Source organism: Labeo rohita, chromosome 17, assembly GCF_022985175.1.
Source record: "Labeo rohita strain BAU-BD-2019 chromosome 17, IGBB_LRoh.1.0, whole genome shotgun sequence".
Lineage (NCBI taxonomy): Eukaryota > Metazoa > Chordata > Actinopteri > Cypriniformes > Cyprinidae > Labeo > Labeo rohita.
This window is the reverse complement of record NC_066885.1, coordinates 10,149,161-10,168,771: the sequence shown is the minus strand read 5'-3', so window position 1 is coordinate 10,168,771 and position 19,611 is coordinate 10,149,161. Positions and strand designations below refer to the sequence as shown.

Sequence of the window (19,611 nt, the reverse complement as noted above, 5' to 3'; positions counted from 1 at the left end):
TATGAACATGCCTTCAGGGGCTCCTTCAGATTAACTCCCTGTGAATATCAAGGATGTCTCTGAACATTTATGTGGGTTTGAAGAAATATTTTACTCAAAAATTAGAATTCCATCATCATTTCATCTTCCTGTCATCCAAATACATATGACTCATATCCGAAATGACAAAAAACGGCCCATTAAAACGGTCCAAGTCCTTAAAAAGATATCTGTAACAGAAACAGACAGAAATTGAAGTCAATATTCACTCTGATACGTAAATAAATCCTTATTTCAAGTCAAATCTCTAATGAATTGGTTAATACAGTTCACAAAACTAATCTGAATTATTCATTTACAAACCATTTGTAAAAGGGATTGTTCAGGGAAACATTTAATTTAGACTTTTGTTTACATCTAAACAACGTTGGTCATGCATCATATGCAACTATTACAGAAGGTTCAAACGCTCACTGATGCTCCAGAAGGAAACGCAATGCATTAAGAGCTGGGGGGTGAAAACTTTTGAATTTGAAGATCAGGGTAAATTTAACTTACTTTGTCTTCTGGGAAACATGTAAGTATCTCCTGTAGCTTCTGAAAGGGAATACTAAATATATGATATTTAGGAAAAATAAGAAAAATGTACACATCTTCATTCTTTTCAAAAGTTTACACCCCTGGCTCTCAATGCATCATTTTTTTTCTTCTAGAGCATCAGTGAGCATTTGAATCTTCTGTAATAGTTGCATATGAGTCCCTCAGTTGTCCTCAGTGTAAAAAGATGGATCTCAAAATCACACAGTCATTGTTGGAAAGGGCTCAAATATACAAAAATGCTGAATAACCAAAGAATTTGTGGGACCTGAAGTGTTTTCCAAAGAACAGGGGTCACTTTGGAACTGGGTCATTTTTATAAATTCATCTATTATTTTCTCTTGTGGACTGTGTGTAAATGTCTTTTATGTGAAACATCTTTTTCAGGTCAGTACTAAATAAAAAAAAATGCATTTTGTATGATCCCTCTAATTACGATTACATATAAAGTAATCGTATCTCTTAACAATACTTGGATTTTGGTGACCTGGACTTTCAATGGAGAGACACAAACCTCTCAGAAGACTTGGAATACAGATCATGAGGAAACTACTTTTACAATATTTAATGGTGCTTTTGTGCCATTTCTTGAAGTTTAAAACCTTCAATTCAGCATTCATTAGAATTGCATTGAAAAAGGCACCAGTAAATTACAAAAAAAATGATAATAATAATTACTTTCACACTCAGATGGGTTTAGAACAACATAAGCGTGAATAAACGATGACCGAATTTTCATATTAAATTAACGGAGGTATGCTAGACATCGTGCGAAGACCCTGATGCAACACAGTGATCTTTGATCTGTGCTCTGAGTTTTCGCTCTGGCACTTTATTGGTCAACAGGGTCATTTTGGAGGTTTGGCAGTCTTCCCTGACCTTCTTCTGTTCCCAGACAGACAGCAAATTGACAAATGAAAAGACTGATAAACAAACATGCAGACGGCTTGATAGGACATCTGAACACGCTAAGATCCGCTACAGTGCCCTCGGCTTCGCGGGCCAGACGGTCGTGCCAACCATCTTGGCAGCGCACCCTATATGCCACCCACACCGGCAGAACCCTAACCACCCAGAAGAAATCAATAATGTGGAATCATCACATGCACTGCATGCCATATCAACGTGGCGTAACCTGACAAACTTGAAAAGTTTCCGTAAAGAACACAATGAAGATTTTGGACAAGTTCAGTTGTCTCACTCCATCGTCTTACGGCAAAAGTTGAGCCAAGTTGTGTTTGAAAGGACTTTATTGAACATATGGTAACATTATCCTGATGACATACTGCAGATGAACACAAACCACTTTTAAAATGTAGGCCAAGAAAAGCATCTCTGTCAGTGTGTGGAGGACTAGGGTGAGGAAGCAGCTGTTGTTGAGTCATTGCTCTGTATTCTTAAATGAAGTTTGTTTCTCGGCGCCCTCTGCTGGGTGACATTCTTTGACACAACTAACCGATGAAAACTAGACAGGATTGATACTATCCTTTAAGATTGTTGTCAGTCTTATTGTATGGTAACTCCAGTGAAATTTGCATAAAAGACAAAACAGACGATTCCTCACGTCTCACCCTTACGAAAATGTGTATAACCTCAGTTTTACAACAAATAATTTCATATTTCCATCCATCTGCCTGTCTCTCTGTCGAAAATTAGATGAAATCATTAATTATTGTACCTTTTCTCCTTATATTCTATTACAGAAATAGACATTTCTGTAATTAGGCGTGACACAAATTGAAAATAATGGTAATTGAAATCCAACTAACCTATAAAACAGTCCTTGTGAGGTTTGGAGATACTGAATTCAAATGACTTCATAGTTCAACTGCATCTCCTGAAGAAGTCTCACCCTATCACATTTATGCATGTGCAGACAGAGGATGAATTATTAAGAATTTGAGAATCCTCACTGGCACTGTCCCTGCAGGAGAGAAACCTCTGCTAGATCAATATCTGCTTCACCTAGTGTCACTCGACAAGCGCTGGGAAATTGCTGCTCCACAGAATAAAAAAGTCCTAATTTCTCTCTAGGTCAAAGCTATTACTTTTCCAAAATATCACGGGCTCAGAACGCTCAAGCTTTTCCAGGATTTTCTCTGTATCGCCAGTGTAGGAAAATACAATAAAGCTGCAGGTCTAGTCTCGAGTGGACCTTTCCTTCACATTTGCCGCATTTCAATTTTCGAGATGGTAACTATGGAAACTCATGAAATGTTGACTTCGATGATTTGAGAGGCTAATACTTTCTTCACATTTTAGATTCAGGTTACAGACTGGAAAAGTACAGGTTCATGCATGATATTTCTCACTAACGTGTCTGATGACATCTGTAAATTAGAGCAGCAACCAAGCGTGTACAAAAAGATCCAGGACAAAAGCTGGGAAAATGGAAAAGGAGACATCTAAAGGGTAAAAATTTGATCATTATCCAGAAAATTTGAGGATGAATGTGAACATTTCTGAAAGTACACACAGTTATGATAGGTAAAACCCTGATTCTATTGCTGCTGTATAATAATAATCGCTTCAGACAGATCTTTTTAGTGCAAGCTGATGATTTCCAACACAGCAGCTCAGTTGCTGAATAGCCCATTCAAACCTGGTTTCCTCTCAGATCATTATCACGGCACATTTATGAATCAAGCCTTTAAAATAACGCTGCACATAAAGAAAATACGTTATTTGGGCCATCTGACTGTCACAGAGTAAACAGTGGAACAACACTGAAAAACACAGTACTTACCAACAACTTGCAATGTTAACATCATATGTAAAATTGTGCTATGTCCATGTTATTTCAACTTTCAGTTATATGCAATGTGAAACAATGGTCTTTATACTGAAAAAGTCTTTCAGAGGTAGAAAAAAACTGGTGAAGCACTTGACAGCATTTTGGAGAGCCAAAGTACAAAAACAAGAAATTATGGTAACACTTTAGTATAGGGAACAATTCTAACTATTAACTAGTTACTTATTAGCATGCCTGTTATCAGTGTTGGGGAAAGTTACTTTTAAAAGTAATGCATTACAATTTTACGTTACTCCCTGAAAAAGTAACTAATTACGTTTTTAGTTACTTTTTGTGGAAAGTAATGTGTTACATTACTTTTGCATTACTTTTTAAATCTGGCCAAGGCTTGCTTCTTTGTTTTTAATATTAAAACAATCCTAATGTAAAAGCCCCTTTACACCAAAAGTGAAATGAATTCACCTCAGGCTGAAAGAAAAGTTAATTTATGCAGGAGATCACTCTTCAGCTATATATATAAAAAAAAAAAAAAAAAAAATGAAGCACAAATGTTAGTTTATCTAAAGTAATTTTTGCTTATTAGTATGGTTGAATTACATCATCGAAGGTCAGCAGCTGGTTAATAAAAAGGGATTAAATACATTAAGGATATTTGTATTATATAAAATATTTAATTATTGCAGGGTTGCGTCATATTCTGAGTTTGCATTTGACTGTTTTTATTCATTTTGAGGAATACTGAATCAGTTTTTTGTGAGTCAGATGAATTAATGCATGTTCACATTTAGTCTAGAATACAGTAACATCATGTTTACTCCCAATTTCCTGACAGGAGACTTGTCAATCAATAAATGGGGAAAAAAGTAACTGGTGTTACTTATTTGAAAAAGTAACTCAGATATTTTCTTAGAAATTCAAAAGTAATGCGTTACTTTACTAGTTACTTGAAAAAAGTAATATTATTATGTAACTTGCGTTACTTGTAATGCGTTACCCCCAACACTGCCTGTTAGTAACATATTAGCTGTTAACATATAAAGCATCTTTTCTGCACAACCATATATATCTACCTCCCTAATCCTACCCAATACCTGAACTTAACAACTGAAATCTGTGTATTCCAGGTCAATACAGTTAGGGTAGGTAGGTCGAAAAATCCATCTCATTTTCAAAATCATCCTACATCGCTGCAGAAGTACAGACCCAGTGTTTACACACTGAACATGCAAAGAAAATCAAATGCTCTTTACAAAAAAGGTAAAACAGTAATGTAGGATGATTTTGAAGTTAGAGAAGAAAATAAGATGTGAGTTTGTTAGCATACCTCAAAAAAAAAACAATTTCTTTATGACTGAAGAAAGAAAGACATGAACATCTTGGATGACATAAGGGTGAATAAATTATCTGTAAATTTTTGTTCTGGAAGTAAACTAATCATTTAATGGTTTGTTAATAGCTTAACTGGACCTTAAAATAAAGTGTGACCAAAGTAATATTTCATAATTTATATACGTACATGTGAGAGTGTAGGGATTCCGATCCGACTTATAACCTGTTTTGTGGTCAATGCAGTTCACTAAAATGTTAATATTCATAACTGTTAAAAAAATCATATAGCAAATTTTCTTTTTAAACTCTCAAAACAAAAAAACATACACATTCACAACATCAAAACTTTTTCTGCATTAAGTAACAAGATTTTTTTCCCCCATATTAAACATACTTTATTGTATGCATGCCATCCAGCTGACAGATAACTGTGTGACTAAAGTTAGTGGAATTGCAATCATGAGGAAGACATTAAATTAATATTGTTAGATATCTTTCATTTTTTTTAATTACACATATTTCCCAAACATGACCAAAGAAATCCAACAGAGAAACAAAACAATCAATCAATCCTGGAACAATCCAAAAACTCTTTAAGACACAATAAACACTATGAAATTGAGGACCCTATAACAAAATATGTCTTTGCCCAATATCAAAGTGTCAGTACTAACAGAAGCATTCAGATATTGCATAAAAATATATTTCTTAAAAGAATTATGTCAATGTACTTAATGAAAAGCCAAATAAGAAGAAAAGCCAACCATGTATATTTGTATCATTCTTTGTTTTCAGTGTAACACTACAGTGAGATATGTTTTCTTCCAAAAACATAATTTCTCTACGACTGAAGAAAGAAAGACATGAACATTTTGGATGACAAAGGGGGTGAGTAAATTATCTGTAAATATTTGTTCTTGAAGTGAACTTTTCCTTTAAGTGTTTTCCTCTGCGCTACAGGACAAAACAGAGCAATCTTGAATCATAATCATTTTAATTATGATGAAAACATACATTGTCATTTTCAAAATCATTCTTAATTAGTACTAGGTTTGTGCACCGACAATCAAAACACCTGTGACTCCCAAAACCAAAACAAATCATGAAATACAAAATGCAACTAAAATATGCAAATATTATTTGGAAAATGTTATCTTAAATATTATTTTCATCAGTAAATGTGGCAACAACAATTACTGTAGTTAAATGAACAGTACATAAATCTGAAAAGAACTATAAAGAAAAATTACAGTAGTACTTGCAAGTTTAACAAAGTTTAAGCCCTCTTTAGTAATTGTGACACTACTTTTGAACCTACTTATTGTTAAACTCAGTTAAAAAAAATACTCAAACTTAGCAAGATATGCAAAGCACAGGGTATTTGACATTCATGATCACTTTTCTCACCGCAGTACTATGATTTAAGATATTTTCAATTACTCAGATCTGATTCTGTGTGTGGCAAACAAAACCCAAAGAAAAAAAGTGAACAAATTAATTGAATGCGATTTTCATTTGGAATTTTTGTTGTTCTAATAAATATTCATAAAAACAAATTAAAATGTGCTAATAAAACACAAATCTAAAGTAAACGATTAGTTTGCATTACCAGTACCTTGCATTTTACTATTCTTTAATTAGAAATTAGTGAGGTTTGTCTTCTAATTAAAAAAAAGTCTGAAATGTATTAGTTAACGAGTCCCTCGTTATCCTCTGTACAAAGTTAAATAGCAAGAAAATTAACTTGGTAACACTACACAAATGACTCTTCATAGGCCAAAATATACAGATTAATTTACACAACATTTTTTGTGATATCTGCAGTTAAGACAAACCACTACAGCTGCATCATTTTAGGCAAATATGATTACTTATGAGATGATCTGCGAATTATTCGCTGTGTCTGTAAAATAAAAGCTCTTTGCTGCAATAGCAAATCATATTCTTGAAATATTTGGATATGCAATGCTTGTTGAGATGTGGAAATATACTGTAGTGTTTCAAGGTATCTGTGATGTGTTTTCCCTTCTTGCTGAATTTTTAATATCACACCAAACCAAAAAAAAGTCCAAATGAGCAAGAAATGTAAACGAAACTACCCCAGTTTAGAGTTGAACTTTCTCTCATTCAACAAGTGCAAGCTATAAGCCTCCCTCTCATCCTGGTTTCTCACTGTTGAACGCACTGGCCTGGTTGCTCCTTCTGAGGACTGTTCAATGTGCTTTCATTCTTCTGCTCCACTGCCACCTACAGGACAACAGAAGCAGTGCGAGTGAGTGGTCGAGTAGTAGCAAACATCAGCCACAAGGAGGCAGTCACTTACAAGGAAAGGGATTAATAACCTAGTGTAAACACAACAACCTAATCTCAGGCATCACCTGTTTTCACATGCTCATCCCAATTCAGTCTGCCCATGACTGACCTCACTGGGGTTTAGACACCTGCTGCCACCGTCCTGCCCTACAGCTATGCTGCATTTATCATATACAGCTAGATGCTTCATCAGCAGGTTTCTTTCTGTCATTCCTATACTGAGGATACCGGCGGAGTTTTACATCTTGTTTCTGCCGCCCTGCTGTTTGTTGCGCACCTCTGCTCAGTGATGAATCACTCCCTGTGGCTGCTGAACAGTAATGGGAACAGATGTTTGTAGAAAACAGCTCCAGCCACCTTAATGACATGTTTGGAATGCAGTAGGGAAAACAAGCTCTGGCAGCTGACACAGCAGGTTGCTTGAGGGTGACAACTTGTCTTTCAGTGGCTTTGTCACAGGGTACATGACATTTAGCTCAGACCCGCCCGAAGGGTTTGAAAATCGCCACTCAATAACCAAATTAAATTACCGTTTTCTAAAGTTTCATTTTTAAAGTGAGGAGAGGTGTATAACATGCATAATACATAGCTTTATTCACTGCACTAACACTGCACTATTTAGGGGAGAGTGGGGTAAGGCGTGTCAGCAGGTATGATGTGTCAACCCTTAATCTTGCAAAACTGTGCATCATTTTTGTCATGTGACCATATATAGTATTTAGCTGGCATCCATCATATACAGTTTCTTGTGATTGAGAACTTGAGAAAAGCGATTTTGTTGTGCAAAAAATAAAAATATTACTCTTAAAGCAAATTTATTCAATATAAAATATATTGATTTTAGGTTAAATATATACAGTTAGGTTAAAATATATGTAGAATTATAACATATGGAAAGTTTATTTTAGTAGCATTGAGATACTATTAAAGTTGTATTAATTAATATATAATGTTGTTGTGTTTTTATCATTTTAGAATCTTGTGTTTCTTATATATGTCTATATATGTTATATAAAATATACCTTACTGGATAAATACAATTAGGTTAAAACATATGTGTATATAAGTTTATTTTAGCATCATTGAGAATGACTATTGTATTTATTAATACATATACCTTAATAACATTTTGAATCAGTTCTTTTTATAATTTGTTTTACATTTTAAGTAATATAATTTTTCATTTTATTTTTAGTATTTTTTTTATTCACTTTAGTAATAAAAATTTTTGTTGTGTTTGTCTCATTTTAGAAGCTTTTGTGTTTTTTTTATATATGTCTATATCATTTATGTAAAACCTAACTATAATATATATGTAGTATTATTATGATGTATGTAAGTTTATTTTAGTATCATTGAGATACTATGAAAGGTGTATTAATATATGTAACAAAATAATATTTTGAATCAGTTAATATTTATTTAAATTTTTTAGTAATATAAAAAAAATATTTTAACATTTTTAAGTAATTTTTTTATTTGTTTTAGTAATTTTGTTGTGATTTTGTCATTTTAGAAGCTTTTGTGTTTATGTCTATATATTTTGCATATGGCTATAAATTTGCATTTTTATCTGGCAATTTTTTGCACTTTTTTTCTAGTAATTGTCTATATATTTATATGTCCATAGATTATATATACATATATATATATATATATATATATATATAATCTGACCCTGAAAAACAAAAACAGACATAAGGGTAAGTTTTTCGAAATTGAGATTTATCTACCTGTGCTACTTACGACTGGTTTTGTGGTCTAGGGTCACAAATGTTGTCTAGGGAACCAGTTGTATTTTTTTTCCATTTTAACTTAAAACTTGGTAAGATTGTGCATTAATAAGCCATTTATGTTTATATTTTCATTTTTAATATCCTAATGACATATTACACACACTAATTTAGGTACCTTTTTTGACAATTTCAGTTTGTAACAGATATGTGAAATATAAGTGTGTTAAGTGTGTTAGTTTTACCTTATTCCTCCTTGCCTGGAGGTTGACTTAAGTAAAACATGGCACAGCTACTTCACCCTCCACTCACACATTCTCTCTCTCACACACACACACACAGAATACCTGATAGGAGTAATGTGATTTGTAGGTGATCCATTTCTTCAAGTCAGTTCTGTCCCCCACAGACAGAGAGCGAATGGTGGCTTTGGACGCAGAAGCGGAGGGCATGTCAAACTCAACCTCCACCAGGCACTCAAACTTGGGAGGCACCTCCCAATCTGAGCCCAGCTCCAAATGACAGTAGAATGTATGAGGATGTCCCAGTGCTACAAAAATACCATCCACAAGCATATTAATGTAATACATGCAATATTAAAACAAATAATTAATTAATGCAAATTACTACAGGGCCTTTCAGAGTAAGTAAACCACTGGACCTGAGCTGCGTAGATATGTATAATTTAACATTAGCACAGAACTGGCCTCGATTTTGCTAAAATGAACCAAAAAAAGCAATGAAAAAAGATGAGGCTTAACAGCATTGGTTTGTGTTTGTCTTGATGGCAATAAGTTTGAATATGCAAAAAAAAAAAAAAAAAATGCTAATTTTCAGTAAAACTTAAACCTAAACATGATGTAAATATCTTGTAAAGTAGCTCATGGCATCAGAAGACTTTAAACAGAGCTCACAAGTTGTATGAACTACTTTTGATTTATTGTTTGCAAACTGTTCTTTGACATATTACTTTAGAGAGATAAAATTGTTCAAGGAAAAGCTTTTATTACTAAACTGAAAAGCTTAGGGATATCAGACGATAAGCCTGTAAATGAACAGATACTGATAGCATGAGCTTTGTCTAACCAATCAGACTCGTGCAACACAAGGGGATCCCTGCTGATATACTATTGAAAAGCCTAAAGCACAGGCCATTGACCAAAAACAAAAAAAAAAAAACAGCACTGGCAACAATGCAAACGCTATGACAACAGAAAATCAACAAACAGGATAAAAGATTGTTTCTATGCCACTGCACTTGCTTTGGGAGTCAATACTGCATTAAGGGCATGGCTTTTACCACAGCATTGTGATTTAAAGGTTTGTGAAGATCTATTTAGCAGCACCAAAATGTAAAAATCTTTAATCTACTATCTATACTGATATTATTATCATGACTATAGTGAAAAACACTAAAATAAGAGTATCATTCTCAAATTTTGGCATAATTTCAAAAAAGTTAGTTGACTTGATCGATTTTCGATGTGATGAAACAGCTAGATAAAATAAAACAGCTCTTAAACAACTATTTGCATATGCTATTGCATAAGAGTAACAGAGGAAAACAAGATCAATTTGACCTAAATGTAGAGACCGTATCATGGCTATGCTATTTACTGGTTATGAAAACACAATAACTGTTTGACTTATAAACACAAGGTTCTCTTAAAGGATTAGTTCACTCCTGACATGTCATCCAGGATGTTCATGTCTGTCTTTCTTCAGTCGAAAGGAAATTAAGGTTTTTTAGGAAAACATTCTACGTTTTTTTTCCATATAGTGGACTTCAATGGGGATCAGTGGGATGAAGGTCCAAACTGCAGTTTCAACGCAGCTTCAAAGGGCTCTACATGATCCCAGCACAGGAACAAGGGTCTTATCTAGTGAAACGATTGGCCGTTTTCTAAAACCAAATTAAAATTTATATACTTTTTCCCACAAATGCTTGTTGTGCACTAGCTCTACGATGTGTGTCTACGACTTCACACATTACGTTGTCATGTTGGAAAGCTCACACAGGGTTAGTCCTTCATCTGTGTACTTCTGTTTAAAAAAGTAGAGTATGGTGAAAAACTCCATTTTATTTTCTCTTCCAACTTCAAGATCTTCTGACATCGTTGTTTTACCCTTTTTTCTGGTTTGACTTTGCACATTTGTTTTGTAAACACTGGGTCGGTACTTCCGCCTATGTCACACATGACCTTTCGAATGTGACTACGTAATTTGTGAAGTCGAGCTAGTGCAAGACGGGCAAGATAAGACCCTTATTCCTCGGCTGGGATTGTGTAGAGCCCTTTGAAATTTGGACCTTCAACCTGAAAATCCTTCATTTCTTTTTGAAGGAAGAAAGAAAGTAAATTATTAGGAAATTTTAATTCTGGAGTGAACTAATCCTTCAAGTTAATTCCTGTTGTTACACAATTTGACATTATAGCCTCCTCAAAACCAAACCCAAGTTCTCACCTGAGTTCTTGTCTGGCAGGCGACTGATCCTCCACACCACAGACCTGAAGGCCTGTTCGTATTTCGCAGTGCCCAACGTTACCCTCATAGCCGGTTCGGACCCTGACGTGCTGGTCGAACCAAAACTGGCTCCTTTATTGAAGCGAGCCTTCAGGGACTTCTCTCCCGTCACACTCTCCCGCTTAAAGTTCTTTGCCCAAATTTCAGGTATGGGGTAACGGATAGCAACATTCTCACATGGTATCAATGTTAAAGGATCCCGATTGGATGAAAACCCTGTTGACATCACCAACCAGGACTGCACCTCCACTTCCGCACCCTTGACGCAAGCCACTGTCCTCAAAGTGAAGGGAAGGGTTTTTTCGGCGAACGCCGTACGGAAACGCAGCAGTTCAAAGCGGCGACCAACCGGTGGGCTGAACGTAATGGCTCGGGACTCTGTGAACTCTAACTGGTCTGCGCACTCATGCAGTCGACAATCCCGCAGTTGAATCCAACGTGACGTTGTGTTGGGAATGATGTCATGCCGGGAAACCACCTCTTTACCTTTGACCTGGATATCATTGAGGCCGATGCTGCAAGGTGGAGAGCCGTTCAAAAAGGCTAGCATGTTCACTCGGGTGAAAACAAGCTGCTCCAAAATACGGCTGTCTCCTTTGGAGACAATCCCATAGAAGTTATCCCTCACCTCCACGTGGATCTCCTCCTCACTGTAAGCTGTAGCCCAGTTAAGACCTTCTTGATCCACTGAGAGCCCCACGAGGCTCTCTTGCAGAGCATGATGAAAACTTAAGAAGTCCTCATAGTTTATGGTCCCAAGCTTCACCACTTGCTCTCTCACAGGCATATGAACCACCGTGACCTTGGGCTGGATCTTCCTCTTCTCTTTGTAAACCACATGGTCTACACTGACGGTATGAACACGGCCATTCTCATCGTAGTTTTGAAGCTTAGGTTCAGATATCTCATGCTGGGAGTTCAGCTGGAACTCTTTAAAGGGCTTTTCCAGCCCTTTCTCATAGAAAAGTTGCAGCTGGCCGCTGTTCGTCAACCTGACAAATATTGGTCCCCAGTGACGTGAGGACATGATGTTCTTCTTCTCAGGGATGCGCAGAAGCATGGGCCAGCCTTCCTGAGGGGTCATATGGTCTGGTTTGTAGGTGGAATCATCAGAGTCAACTACCTCTACAGAATCATCTGGAAGAGTAGGACTACCGTCACGGTCAGGGTCAGAAATGTGAATATTCCTGAGCTGATCCAGACCATCTACTGGAAAGCCTGATGGGATACTATCTTTTCCAACAACAGAGTCTTTCTTGGATGAGAAAAGCATAATAGATTCCCTTTTGATATCAGCATCTTGATACTCAAAGAACGGTGAGCTGAAGGCGCACACATCCGGTGACTCCTGACACAAGCCTTGGGATGTTTTCAGGTCTGTTTTGTCAAAATAGGCACTGAAAGGGTTAATAGGAGAAGGTTGTAGATTCGAGAGCTCATCATCCAGGAAAGGGTTCTTCTTGTTGTAAGGGACGCTGTTGTTCGATAAAGTGTTATTTAAGTCAAAGATGGAATTGGTGCCATCAGGGGTCAAGTCCAGGATGTGTCTCTCTGTCATCTGGCCACACAAGGAAGAGGAAATTAGGTTGCTGTTGGCATCCTGCAGAGGAGAATTGTTGAGGTTATCCAGTTTTATATTAGACTGTCTCCCTGGAGGTTGGAAAACTGAGTCCTCATCATCATCAAAAGTAACCCAGCTGGCAAAGCGGTTGGAGGTGACATAAGATTGGCCATTAGTGTGTTGGTTGTTTGCTGTCCAGTTGAATGAATCCATGTTCATTGCTTCATCCTCTTGGCACACAGAAGAATCTATCAACAAAAAAAGAAGACAGAGCTTTTTCAGCACTTTTAGATGAAATCTGAGCAGGAAGAAAGGCACGTGTTGTATATGAGAAGCAGACATAAATTTATAAACAAGAAAACGGATGACCTCCTTGGTCTTTCCAGTGTCTTTGAGCCTCTTTCTGAAACTTAATGAGAGTCACAAAGGCTGCATTATTTTGGTCCAAATCAAGAAGCGACTGAAAGACATTTCCACTAACAGGAAAGAGGCAGATTCCAATCAACCACAACTCATAAGCATGCATTCAAATACATTCAGTCTCTTTCCACATGCTACGCATTCATTTCAATATAGATGTATTAATATTTTATGGGAAGAAGTGTGAGTGACTACACAAAAATGAATTTTTCAGAGAGTTCAAAGAGTTTTGCACTAGGACAAAATGGATCTAGTTTCAGGAGCAATAGGATAGCTGAATAATCAATTTCTTTTTAGTCACAACAAGGTCATAGAAGAGCTTGAATTAATTTGTGCAAGCCCCCTATTTCGTAACTGCTAACAATTTGACTAATTTAACCACATTCTGATTATAGACTTTCAGTAAATGCTGTTGAGGTCAAAAGTTTACATACACCTTGCAGAATCTGCAAAATGTTGATTATTTTACCAAAATAAGAGGGATCATACAAAATGCATGCTATTTTTTATTTAGTACTGACCTAAGTAAGATATTTCACATAAAGGACAATTACATATAGTCCGCAAGAGGAAATAATAGTTGAATTTATAAAAATGAACCTGTTTAGTGATAGTGATTGATTGTCCTAAACAGTTAAACTGTCCACTGTACTTCAGAAAAAATCCCTCAGGTCCCACAAATTCTTCTATTTGAACCCTTTCCAACAATGACTGTATGATTTTGAGATCCATCTTTTTACACTGAGGACACACTGAGGGACTCATATGCAACTATTACAGAAGGTTCAAACACTCACTGATGCTCCAGAAGAAAAAAAAAAACGATGCATTAAGAGCCAGGGATGTAAACATTTGAATAGAATGATATGTTTTTCTTATTTTGCCTAAACATCATTTTTTTTTTCTCTTAGTATGAAATATGGATCTCAAAATCATACATGCATTGTTGGAAAGAATTCAAATACAACAAAAATGCTTAAAAAAAAAGAATTTGTGTGACGTGAAGGATTCTTCTGAAAAACGTCGGACATTTAACTGTTTAGGACAAACAAGTGGCTTAGGAACAACTCTCACTCAAAAGAAAAAAAAACAGCTGTGGATCATTCAGGTAACAACACAGTTTTAAGAATCAAGTGTAAGTAAACTTTTGAACAGGGTCATTTTTATAAATGTAACTATTATTTTCTCTTATGGACTATATGTAAACATCTTTTATGTGAAATATCTTTTTTCAGGTCAGTACTAAATAAAAAATAACATGTATTTTATATGATCCCTCTCTTTTTGGTAAAATAACATTTTGCAGATTTTTCAAAACGTATGTCAACTTTTGACCCTTAACTGCATGTTTACACGCACAGATCAACGTCCCATTAAACAGCTAAACCACTGTTTAAAACACTTTTCATTTAAAACTGGGGCATTCAGTGATTCTGAATGAACCTGCAAAAAAGCATAAGTAAGAGTGATAGCAAAAATATCATTCATTAATGAATCCTTCCACTTTCTTGAACCAAGCTCAACTCTTGTCTGTTCTACTTCTCCAATGCCAAATTAGAGAGACAGTCTTTACCTGTTGCTAGGCACCAGCATTCCCCACCTCAGACCTACTTTCTCTGCCAATGCAACAAAGCACTGAATGGTGTCTCGCATGCTGAAAACTGGCATGACTGCGCTATGCAACAAGGGCATACATATGCATACTTAGACTCTGACACGCTAACTCACAAATAACAATTTTTAGAAACTAAAATCCAATAAACAGCTAATAAAGCTATGGACCTAATTTATACTTGAATTGTTCAAGCCTAGCTCTTTCCAGTCTCTTAATACACTGACTATTAAATGTAAGAAACTGTTTGCACTATGGTTGCGGCTTTGTTAATCTTAGTTTAAAAGGATTCATCACACTACAAATCAACTCAAGTAAAACCTTTTCTACAACAGAAAATTATAAAAGACTACAATGCAAAACATGTGCACACACAGAAGCGGCCACAAACATAAAGAGATTCAGATTTCAAGGCTCATATCTTATCAGCCCTGGAGGGAGGAGGTTAAAAGATTATCCCAGCTCAGAAAAAAATGCAATGTCCTAAACATGAATACTTATGAACAGTGTCTGCACACCTCCAAAGCAAGTTTGTTCATGTTCTTACAAGGGATAAATCAAATCAGCCAGAGGGTTAGATGCAAATCTTAACCACCACCAGAACAAATGTTCAAGGTTCAGTTAAGTTCAAGTTAAATTCCATCTATATTTTTTTATTCTAACAAAGATGCTAATTGACTTAATTATAACACTTTTATTTCATTTGTTAACATGAATAAACAATTAACAATACATTTATTACAGTTTTTAAGATTCTGTGTTGATGTTAGTCAATAAAAATAGTCGTTCATTGTTTGTTCATGTTAGTTCACAGTGTATTAACTTGTGATTTTAATAATGCAATAACAATAACTAAGATGAATAATAAGTATTAGAAGCATTGTTCACACATTAGCTAATGTTGTTAACTAATGTTAACTGATTAACCTGATAGTTATAAATCAGCATTTAATTGTGTTAAAAAGTTTTTTTTTTTAAACATACTGCCATATTTACATAAATATGTAATAGTTTAATAACGTTTAGTCTTACAACAAGAACATCAACATACACAACAACAACAAGAACATCAACATACACAACAACTTACAACATACACAACTGTGCTTCTAAAGTAAATTCATCTTATTTTACAGAAAAAACATTGATTAAGAAAAAAAATTGCAGTCTAGAGAGTCTGTTCTACTGAGTAAATCATGAAAGCAAAATCTTGTTGCCAAGCATCTACTTACTGGTATTTCTTCAAACTTCCAGCACCAAGTAAAACTCAGCATGGGTAGAGTGCTGATACTAAGGCTATATAAGCAATGCCAAATGAGACTCCAACAAATGCTTTAACCCCATTTCTTTTTTACAGCAGACTACCCAGTTTTAAAATACTGAATTGAAAGATGAATATATGCTTAATCAGCATTACAATATCACGTTGCATATTTCTTAAAAGAGGAAGGAAGAATGGCTAAACGAAACCTCTGCAACAACCAACATGGAAAAACTTTTCAAACATTTAAAAAAAAGTCAGTTACAAAGCAAAGAAAAAGACTCACAAGTGGAGCAGATTCAACAGTCCAGGTGCTAAAGAGAGGAAACAGATGGAACACCAATTGTGAGGATTCACTACGGCACCATGCAGTAAGAAGCAGGTCACATGACCTCCCCTGTCCGTGAAGTGCCCGCACAGACATGTAGATGCCTGTCGGTCTGCCTGCCTGCCTCCTGCAAAGGAGGAGTCTAAACTTTTTGACAGGTAACTGTCCTTACAAAAACCACACCTCAACACTTGCAGAAATGCATTCTTTGAAATACGACTGGTGGAAAACAAGATCAGTCGCCCCCACTTGTGTGCTCTCTCATGTTTAATACCATGAAGTATGCGTGATATCCTGATTATTTGTTATATAAAAGAGAAGACATTATGTGGAAATGTGATACAGAAACTGACTCATCAATAACATGATGATGTGCAACAAACAACTATTTTTTACAGCTACAAATGTGCAAGTGAACTGCCATCTGACTGCAAACTAAGAGCTGAGACAAATGGTTGACAGGTTGTGTTTGCACTGATGTCTTGATCTGCTTTGAGATCTCTCAATCCTTTCTCGCACTAAGCTACTGACCTTTTTTGCTGGTTTCAGATCAGTCCTTCTAAACAAAACCAGAGCATTAACTGGGGATTACTTCAGAATTAGCCTTATTACGCACCCATTCATTTTCATTATTGTTCACATCAAATTGCATGTACTGATCACTTACTCTTCTCTTACTGTAATATTACTTTTAACTGATAATTTTTCAGCATTGCTCTAAACTGATTTTTGATGTTTTTTAAAAAAGTCTCTTCTGCTCACCAAGCCTGCATTTATTTGATCCAAAATACAGAACAGTACAATTTTGAAATATTTTTACCATTTAAAATAACTGTTTTCTTTTTTAATATATTTTATTTTAAATATAATTTATTCCTGTGATCAAAGCTAAATCTTCAGCATCATTACTCCAGTCTTCAGTGTCACATGATCCTTCAGAAATCATTCTAATATGCTGATTTGCTGTTCAAGAACCATTATTATTATCAATATTTAAAACAGTTGAGTACATTTTTTTCAGGATTCTTTGATAAATAGAAAGATCAAAAGATCAGCATTTATCTAAAATAAAAAGCTTTTGTAACATTATAGAAATTAACAACTTTATTTAGCAAGGATGCTTTAAATTGTTTAAAAGCGATAATAAAGACATTTATAATGTTACAAAAGATTTCTATTTCAAATAAAAGCTGTTCTCCTGAACTTTCTGTTCATCAAAAAAACCTGAAAAAAATTCTACTCAGCTGTTTTCAACTCAATAATAATAATAATAATAATAATAATAATAATAATAATAATAATAATAAATGTTTTTAGCAGCAAAAAAAAACAGCATTGAAATCACAGGAATAAAATTAATTTTAAAATATATTCAAATAGAAATAAGTTATTCTAAATAGTAAAAATATTTCAAAATTTTACTGTTTTTGCTGTACTTTGGATCAAATAAATGTGGGCTTGGTAAGCAGAAGAGACTTCTTTAAAAAAAACATTAAAAATCTTACTGTTCAAAAACTTTTGACTGGTAGTGTATATTCGACAAAAAAATGTTGGTGAGAAGACACAGAGTGGAAGTGTCATCTTTGACAGGCAGAGCTTTCCCATAATGTGAAACGGAGTGATAGCTGCAGGTGTGAATCACAGGAGGCGGGTGTTTTCACAAGGACATTTGCAAGGGTCAAAGGTCACAGACGGTGAGGAAGCATGCAAGATTCCCAGCAGGATGTGATCTTAAACAAGCTGTTGCTCTACTCTATAACCTCTGCTGATCTGAGATTACAGTAACTTCTGCTGTTCTCTGTAGAGATCTGCAAACCGACGACAATGCCCTTCTGTGTGGGCGCCATTGGATATGACAAAACCACATTCACACACGCTTTCTCTTCCTCTCCTGACTGCACACACACACACCCATTGCATATCTATGGACAACTACATTCTTATGCATAACCGGAAATGGAATAAGAAGGAAATGAAAATGTGCATTGTATCAAATGCACTGCACGTCCTGATAAACATCGTCAGCCATCTGTGCCTGTAAATTAGACCTGGCTTGCACCATACAGCTGCATAAACACTCGTATTCACTTGTAACCAATAGTCTATGCTTACAATGACACATTCATAACTATAATGTTTCATTCATAACTAAGCTGTAAATCACACATAGAATCCCTCCACAGACAACATTTGACAAACAGTGTTTAAAGTAGACACAAGCCAATGTGTGCAATTAGACAAGCAATGTGTACAAACAGTGAATGCAACTACAGCAGAGAAGAACTACGTACACAAATAATAAGCAATTACGCACAAATTTACACTCAGTTCAGCTGTAAAAAAACAATCATGGACCAACACCCAAGGGTCACATGTTGAAAGGAAAACAAACAGAACGACACCCCGCTGCCAGGTTTTAGCAGAGCACACATCAGCACAGTGAGAGCAGGAGCAAAGGGCAGTGGGTAGGGCAAAAGTGGGCAGGGTAAGCACATTTTTAAACAATTTGACATCTAATGGTGTCTCGCAGACAGGCTTTAGGTGAAATCCCAAAAAAACCACAAATGTTTTTACAAGGACTTATTAGTAATGATTGCTATTGCTCATACATACCACTAAAATATTATTCATTCAGATATAACTAGACCTTTTGTACTACAGACATGAAAGATATCTCAAATCTTCAGGTTTGATGAGGACATGGAAGGGGCGTTTTCTCCAAGGAGGCAAGGGAGGCAAGTAGAAAAATAAAACACCACCAATATTACAAAATACAACATTAAAAAGTTTATAAATCAGTTGTTTTTGTAAAGAAACATTTTTCAAAGGCAACACCAGCAGGTAAAGTTGCAGCAGGAACCCGTATCTCTCTCGCCTCCCCTGAGCCCATTGAGTTTTAACAGACCCTCTAATGCGTGTGGTGAGTTGGGTGGGGGAGTAATTGAGAATAAATGGGGGAAAGTTGCATGACAGGAGGCAATGCCTCCATTGTGATATGACTGGATATGATTGGTTTGTGATAAATCCTCTTGTGTTCATGTGCATTCTGCGTTTGTGAATCACTCTGAATGAACAATATAATGGTGATGATGGGAAAACTAATTCTTTAAATTAAGTAAACAGCTTACACATTTAAATATAACTACTTGGTCATGTCAAAATAAGACTTAAAATAGCATGAAAACATGATTTGTGGGAGGTTT

General features: G+C 35.5%; 1 protein-coding gene across 4 annotated transcripts in view; it reads right to left on the bottom strand.

The window, feature by feature from the left end:
* Positions 1–5,139: 5,139 nt before the first annotated feature.
* Positions 5,140–19,611, bottom strand: part of ston2 (stonin 2) — a 31,587-nt gene continuing 17,115 nt past the window's right edge. For 2 of the 4 annotated variants that reach the window (XM_051132864.1, XM_051132865.1), the window contains 3 exons: positions 11,167–13,035; positions 9,051–9,253; positions 5,140–6,904 (listed from right to left, as the gene is read on the bottom strand). In XM_051132864.1, the coding sequence (XP_050988821.1) occupies positions 6,827–6,904; positions 9,051–9,253; positions 11,167–13,035 (2,150 nt within the window). In that variant the 3' untranslated portion in view covers positions 5,140–6,826. Of the gene's footprint in view, positions 6,905–9,050; positions 9,254–11,166; positions 13,036–16,051; positions 16,194–16,366; positions 16,501–19,611 lie in introns of those variants that run through there. The other 2 variants (XM_051132866.1, XM_051132867.1) reach the window with 2 other exon arrangements.